This window comes from Fragaria vesca, linkage group LG2 (assembly GCF_000184155.1).
Source record: "Fragaria vesca subsp. vesca linkage group LG2, FraVesHawaii_1.0, whole genome shotgun sequence".
NCBI classification, from domain to species: domain Eukaryota; kingdom Viridiplantae; phylum Streptophyta; class Magnoliopsida; order Rosales; family Rosaceae; genus Fragaria; species Fragaria vesca.
In genome coordinates this window covers 31,668,532-31,676,531 of record NC_020492.1, presented here as the reverse complement: position 1 = coordinate 31,676,531, position 8,000 = coordinate 31,668,532, and the positions used below count along the sequence as shown (strand labels likewise).

Genomic DNA, 8,000 nt, shown 5'->3' with positions numbered 1-8,000 from the left:
GGATTTTCTTAATTTGACCCACTTTTCGATCATATTTTCTCATCTTAACCGTTCGCATTGTAGGTATATATGAGTAGGTCATCTTTACAAATTTTCAGCTAATTTAGAGATAGTTAAGGTATCGAAAATGAATTAAATCAATGAACGAATTGAAACTGTTTAACCTGAACCGTTCGTATTTTTAGTTCTAAATCACATCTTTGAATGCCTTAACGATTATCAATTTGACTGAAATTTGTAAAAATGATCTACTTATATATACCTATAATGTGAACGGTTAAGATGAGAAAATCTAATCTAAAAGTGGGTCAATTAAGAAAATCCGTACCTTTTGAATAAATGAGAATATTTGGACCTGATAATATATATATATATATAGATCTAAAGGGGGCTTACTTACTTTAAGAATTTGAGGATTTTTACTATTTTACATTAGTAGATGACTTCTTTTAACGATCTCAACCATTGATCCTCTAGATTCATATGCAAAAAACATATCTACAAAATTTCAACTAATTCCATAATCATTTGGTCATTCAAATTGATGTAAACAATTGTAAGCCGTTAGATAAAATTAAAACGAATATTGTGCTAATCAAATGGTTAAACGTTTTTCATTTTGGTTAATTTTTTGTAAGATTCATATGTGGGTAAGTAACTAAGAAATGGGTGGTTTTGATTGTCAAAATACAAGCTAGAACTAAAAATATCCTTACTTTAAGAGTTTAATGAGGTCCTCTTTAAATCCGGACTCTAGATATATATTAGTTAAAGTGTAATTTATTTATTTATATTATAGGTACCCATGCTTCAAAATATGCATGAATACGTGCTGGAAATCATTTGCAGCCATCTTGAGTCATTGGTCTACAAGAAAGATAGCTATGTTGTTAAGGAGAACCACTCGGCTTCATGATCTTCATTCTAGCAGACAAAATTATAATGACTGACACGGCTATAAGCAATGCTGCAACAAGAAGTTCCTCCGAGATCACCGAGACGTGATGAAAATGTTGTTGAAATAGATAGTTATTAGAGCATATTGTCACAAGCTTCCTTTTTCCTGAGCTTCTCGTGCGGCCTTAGCACTTCTCTTATGCTAAGTCAGCCTTACTCACGCAAACACTTTGACTAGAACACCCGAACGTAGGGAGAAGATCTTTGAAAGAGAGAACTTGTATTAAGCTTAAAAGAACTTTACAAAGTTTTACAAGTGAGCTTGAATGCTATCCAACTCTCTATGTCTCAAATGGGAAGAGTGCCTCCCTATTTATAGGCATCCTCCCCCCTTGCCTAAGTTTCTAGACAATTCTAGGACATTTACAAGTATAGAGATTCTAGAGTGTTCTATACAACTCTAAGTGTTACCTTGAGTATTCTAGAGACTTCCGAAGTAGTCTTAAACCTTTAGCCTCTCTAGGGTTCTAGAGAGTTCCAGAGTGTCCTATAGACTCTCTAAGGTTCTAGAGAGTTCTAGAGTTGTCCGAATGCTTCCTGATCCTTCCGGAAGCTTCCAAGACCTTCCATAATATTTCGAATGCTTCTACAATGCTCATGTGTTTTCCAAAACCTTTCTTGAGCCATGCTTGCATCAAAATGCTCAAGGAAACTCCTTGTTAATTTGGCGGGGTGTGACACTCTCCCCCACCTAAGCACGTGATGCCCTCATCGCGCCTTCGTTGTAGCGTTAGATCTTGTCCTTGAATTGCCATAGTATGTCCTCGGACTCCTAGCTGGCTTCCTTATCGGGCAGACTTCTCCACTTAATGAGATACTCTTTATAACTTGGTACGCCTCGACGACGGATGACTCGGTCCGCAAGTATCTCATCTACCTCTTTGTCGAAAGAAGTGATAACCGCTGTTGGTGCCCGATGTGAAACTCCCTTTGATGGGTCTTCCTCGTCTTCATGAAAAGGCTTTAACATGCTCACGTGGAAGATCGGATGAATCTTCAACTTGGGCGGGAGGTGAAGCTTATAATGCGTTTGATAACCTCAAACGGCCCTTCGTACTTGCGTACCAAGCCCTTATGCACCTTCCTAAGGGACTTGAATTGTTGCGGCAAGAGTTTCACAAGTACAAGGTCACCTTCCTTAAACTCCACATGCCTCCTCTTCTTGTCCGCCCATTTCTTCATCCTTGTTGCAGCCTTGTGTAAAACCGCTCGAGCTAACTCGTTTGCTCATGCCATGACTTGGCAAACTTGAACGCGGCTGGGCTCTTCCCTTCGTAGTGAGTGGCAAGGGATGGAGGGGTTGTTGGTTGTTGTCCCAAGACGATTTCAAAAGGACTCTTGTTGGTTGTCTCGTTTTGTTGCAAGTTATAGGAAAACTGTGCGACGTCAAGAAGCTTAGCCCTGTTCTTTTTGTTGGCACTCACATAATGCCGCAAGTACAACTCCAAAAGAGCATTAACGCGCTCTGTCTGACCGTCGTTTTGTGGATGGAAGCTTGTTGAAAAGTTCAAGTCCGACCTGAGCATCTTGAAAAGCTCCGTCCAAAAGCTCCTAGTAAAGCTTGGGTCTCGGTCGTTGACAATGTTCTTTGGCACTCCCCAAAGTTTAACTACGTTGCGTAGGAATAGCCTCATTGTTTCCTCCGCGGTGCAGTCGGCTGATGCGGCCATGAAGGTTGCATACTTGCTGAATCGATCCGCCACGACTATGATGCTTCCAAACCCATCGGACTTTAGTAGACAAGTGACGAAATCCATAAAGACGCTTTCCCATGGTCTCTCGGGAATGGGTAAGGGGTCAAGCAAGCCCCCCGGCTGCTGTTGTATCACCTTGTCTTGTTGACAAACAAGACATGTCCTCACGTACTCTTCGACCCCGTCTCGCATCCTTGGCCAATAGTAGGTGGACTTTAAGAGGGCAAGTGTGCGCCTTATACCAGGGTGGCCAGCCCATAACGAATCATGACATTCCTTAACTAGCTCCCTCCTTAAGTTGCCCCACTTCGGTACATAGATGCGGCGACTCTTGGTGTAGAGAAGGTCTTCATCTAACCAAAACCTTTGCGTTTTACCTTTCCTTATTAAGGCAATGATGCTTTCAGCTTGTGGATCCACCTTGATTCCTTCCTTGATATTGCTCAATAGAGGGCTAGTGACTTGAGAGATGCTTGCAAACTCCGGCTTTCGGCTTAAGGCGTCGGCTACCACGTTCACCCTTCCCGGCTTATACTCCATGACATAATCAAATTCGGCCAGGAAGTCTTCCCATCTAGCTTGTCGGACTTGGTTTTTTTTGCGTCTGGAAATAACTTGTTGCAACATTGTCGGTCATGATGACGAACTTTGTCCCAAGCAAGTAGCGTCGCCCCACTCTAAGACAATGGATGATGGCAGTCATCTCTTTCTCTTACACCGTGTAGCGTCGCCCCATTTCGTTAAGCTTCCAACTTTCATAAGCAATCGGATGCCCCTCTTGCATGAGTACACCACCAATAGCAAAGTCAGAAGCATCAGTGTGTACCTCATATGGCTTGGTGTGGTCGGGTAAGCTGAGTACGAGCTCCTTGTATATCGCCTTCTTTAAGTCTTCAAAGGCCTCTTGACACTTTGTTGTTCAATCCCATGCCTTGTTTTTCTTGAGAAGGTCGGTTAATCGAGCGGCTCTCACCGAATAGCCCTTGATGAAGCGGCGGTAGTAGTTCACTAGCCTAAAAAAAGACCTCAACTCATGCACCTTGGTGGGTGGTTCCCACTCTTGAATGGCATGAACCTTGCAATCCTCAATCATTAGCTTGCCGTCCTTGATCTTGTGTCCCAAGAACAACACCTCCGGCTTAGCAAAGGAGCACTTCTCCTTTTTGATGTATAGCTCGTTCAACCCCGTAGCACTTTGAACACTTCCCTCAAGTGCTCTACATGCTCCTCCAAGGTCTTGCTATACACCACCACGAACTGATTGAGGTAGGGGTGGAATAACTTGTTCATCAAGGTGCAGAACGTTGCCGGTGCATTAGTTAGACCAAAGGGCATAACCAAAAACTCGTAAGAACCGTACCTTGTGACACACGCGGTCTTCGGTTCATCTCCTTCAGCTATGCGCACTTCATAATATCCCGAACGAAGGTCTAACTTTGAGAAGTAGCATGCATGACCCAATTGATCGAATAGATCGGCAATAAGAGGAATGGGTATTTGTTCTTTATCGTGATTTTGTTGAGCACCCTATAGTCGATGCACATGCGTAAAGAGCCATCTTTCTTCTTCTGGAACAATACTGGGGCACCAAACGGGGCCTTTGAAGGTCTAATGAATCCGACATCTAAAAGCTCTTTCAGTTTCCTCCTTAGCTCCGCTAACTCAGGAGGCGCCATGCGATAAGCGCCCATGGCGGGTGGTTTGGTACCTGGTTCCAGCTCTATCTCATGGTCTATTTCTGTCCTTGGGGGTAGTTTCTTAGGCAGCTCGGCTGGTGAAACATCTTTGAACTCCTCAAAAACTGCTGCTACCTCCTTGGGCATGTCATCTTGGGGTCTTGGCTCATCATCGCCAAACTCGCTAAGGATGGCCAAATAGCTTTCCTCTTCCTTCTTGATGCCTTTCTTAAATTGTAACGCCGACAACACCTTCAAGTCTTGCTTTGTGCCTCTAGTTGTTGGCACTACACAAACCTTGTCGTCTTCCGTGATGCACAAGCTGTTGGCGAAAGGCACCGGGATTGCCTTGACTTGATCGTGAAATTCCAACCCCAAGACGACTTTGAAGTCATCCATTGGAACAATCAAGAAGTCTAAGTTCCTGCACCATGCTCCCACGCTGGTCTTGACTCCTCAAACTACGCCATGAATGGGTCGAGCTGGTGAATTGACCGCCTTGATAGAGCCCCCTCCATTGTTTCCGTTAAGTCCTAGCCTTTGGGTCTGCTCAACCGCGATGAAGTTGTGGGTTGCACTCGTGTCGAGAATTGTCGTTGTTGGCTTCCCACCTATAGTGACGTCGAGCATTGCCGTTATTGGCTTCCCACTTTTGGGAACATGTCTCATGGCAGATTACTTCATCGAGCGTCCGATCTTTAGGGAGGAAGAATTTCGTCGGAGGTACCGAATGCACACCCATCTGTTCAACCGCATCATGACGGCTCTCTGTAACCATGACCCTTATTAGCATCAAAAAGCATATGCCACTGGGAAACTAGGGTTGCTGCCCTAACAGAAGATGACAGGTGCCCTCCGAATGTTGGCGTACTGTGCAGCTGCTGATTAGTGTGCTGAGATATGCAGTATGGGGGAATCAACTACACTAGAGTGCATGAAGAAGTTTTGCCAACAAGTGGTAGGTATTTTTGGTCCGCAGTATCTCCGGGCTCCAACAAAGGCTGACCTCCAAAGGCTTCTTGCTAGGGCTGATCAGCGGGGATTTCCAGATATGATCGGAAGCATTGACTGCATGCATTGGGAGTGGAAGAACTGCCGAACCGGGTGGCATGGGGCTTACAGTGGCCGGAAGGGTCGTCCCACCGTTATTTTAGAGGCGGTGGCCTCGCATGACACGTGGGTATGGCACGCTTTCTTTAGTGTGCCAGGAGCTCAAAATGATATTAACGTGCTCGACCAATCACCAGTCTTTTAATGGCTCATTGTTGGAAACAGCCCGGCTGTGACGTTTCACGCAAACGGTAGGAGATATAGCAATGCTTATTATCTTGCTGACAGAATTTATCCTAGGTACTCCACATTTATAAAAACTATACCAAACCCTGAATCGCAAGCACAAAAACTATTTGCAAAGAAAAAAGAAGCATATCGTAAAGATGTAGAAAGGTGTTTCGGCATCCTGCAATCCCGTTGGGTAATCCTTCGTCATGGAGCTCGGTTGCACAGGAGTTCGACACTGAGAAGCATAATGATAACTTGCATCATATTACATAACATGAATGTAGAGGATGAATTTGTAGAAGAAGAATTTGTTGAGCCAGAAGAAGATCTATTGAACCCACTGGCGGCAAGAGTTTATGATGGGCCAGTAGATCATGAGGGGGTTCAAATTTCTTTTTTACCGGTGGAAAGAAATTGAAGAAACCAACATGCATTTTAGGACCGTATTGACCATCTCGAGTCAGCTTATATCCACACAATTCTTCAGAATGATTTAGTGGAGCACAATTGGGCATTGGAAGTCAACCAACAATAATCAATTTGTGGAGTTTTATTTGGTATTGTAATATTTGGTAAGCTAAATTTTATTTGGTATTGTATTTTTATTTGGTATTGTAATTTTAATTGGTATTGTAATTTTTATTTAGTATTGAAATTTTAATTGGTATTGTAATTTTTATTTGGTATTGTAATTTTAATTGGTATTGTAATTGAGAAACATAAAATTACTAGTATTAAAACATAAAATTATTTTATATAAAAATAACTTGAAATTGAGGAACATAAAATTGAAATTATAACAACACAATATTAGTGTTCATCAAAGAGGGGAACATAATAATCATCACTAGTACTAATACTCTCATTCATTTGCGCCATGATATCCGATTTTCTCTTTTTGTGCCACTTCAAACTTTTCGGGGTCATGATGCTTGTATCCATTGTCATAATTTTGGTTTCTTCTTGCAACTCCGCCATAGCATCACGTCGGGCCAACCTTGCTTCCTTTTGTTTCTCAAGTTCTAAGCTCTCCCTAGCCAACCGAAGGGTTTCCTCGTCTCTTCGCATGTTAGCCTCCATAAGTGTTTTTTTATTACATTGCATATTATGAAAAATAGCTAAAGATTTCTCGTCTTTCTCCGCCATACCTCTTTTTCCCTTCTTATTTGCTTCCTTGGCCGCCTTTACTCCTATAGGCCTAACCGGGCTTGAGGAACGAGGTCTCTCTTGGTTGGACGGCGGAGTTGTGAATCCTTCATCATCATCCAAGTCAACATGCCCATCCGTGTCATGGAGCTCGGGATAAATTGGAAATTCCACTCAAACGGAGAAAGAGTACTCACAACCGTCAAGAAATGAAGATGATTTATCACTGCTTCATAACATTATTTCTTGCTAAAATCCTTAAAATATAATGATTGAGCTTGAGTTTCCTAAACAAAAAAAAATTACAAAATTTAGATTTATACGAAAATTTAATCTATGTTAATGGAAATAACAAAAAAAATTACATGAAGAAAAAATGACAAAACAATAACAAAAATTATATTAATGGAAAAATTTAATCCATGAAGAACAAACGGTTAGGCATACCACATCTACCAAATTTTTGTCGCTAGCCGCACAGTTTCTTGATTTGTATAGACATGTATGCCACTTCTTAAGCAATTTCTTCAAGCGCAGAAAATGTGATTCAAGCGCAACTTTCGTATGAGGCTTCGCTACAGGATTTTCGGGATCGTCACACCAATTTTTGGACGTAATCGTCATGAACTTTCTTCCACAAATTGTCTTTGTTTTGATATCGGCCGGTGATGTTTCAAGTGGATTGTCATACCCAAGAAACACACAATTGTAACTCTTCGGAGGGAAGCCAACTAGAATTCATTTTCAAAAAACACTCAAAGAAATTGTGAGGGAAGATGGAAGGAGATGAGAGGAGATAAGAGAAAAGTGGTACAAATTATAAAAAAAAAAAATTAGATGTATTTATAGGAAAACATTTAGGGTTTTTTTTTACTAATTTTCGGGGTAAGAAAAAAATAATTTTACCGTTGGGTTGAAAGAGCCGTTGCACCAGACAGGGTGCTATGTGGCAGCCCATGAATGGCCAACGGCTCTGCAGCTGTCTGGCTTTTTATTATTTTTATTTTTTTTTTACAAAGACGTGTGTGTTACACGCGTCAGTTTTAAAAAATAAAAATAAAAAAAAAGTTGTTGGCAAAAGCCCACGTGCGTGGGTCCCGCCAGTTGATGGCTATCACACCGGCATGCAAATGTTGCCTTCGTCTCTGATTTTTTGATGGTGTGAATTGGGTCCCACCAATGCATTTGGTTCCAATTTTTCCCTGCTGCATTATTTTTTGGCATCAATCTAGCAAATATCATGCCT

At 41.9% G+C, this 8,000-nt stretch overlaps 1 protein-coding gene across 1 annotated transcript; it reads left to right on the top strand.

The window, feature by feature from the left end:
- Positions 1-4,886: 4,886 nt before the first annotated feature.
- On the top strand, positions 4,887-5,582 carry LOC101296933. The gene is made up of 2 exons (XM_004293129.1): positions 4,887-5,050; positions 5,234-5,582. The coding sequence occupies exons 1-2, from the start codon at positions 4,887-4,889 to the stop codon at positions 5,580-5,582; spliced, it is 513 nt and encodes a 170-aa protein (XP_004293177.1).
- The last annotated feature ends 2,418 nt before the right edge of the window (positions 5,583-8,000 follow it).

Coding starts and splice junctions, on each gene's coding strand:
- LOC101296933 (XM_004293129.1), top strand. CDS start 4,887: ATGAAGTTGTGGGTTGCACTCGTGTCGAGAATTGTCGTTGTTGGCTTC. Junction 5,051..5,233: donor GAGGAAGAATTTCGTCGGAG/GTACCGAATGCA, acceptor TGAGATATGCAG/TATGGGGGAATCAACTACAC.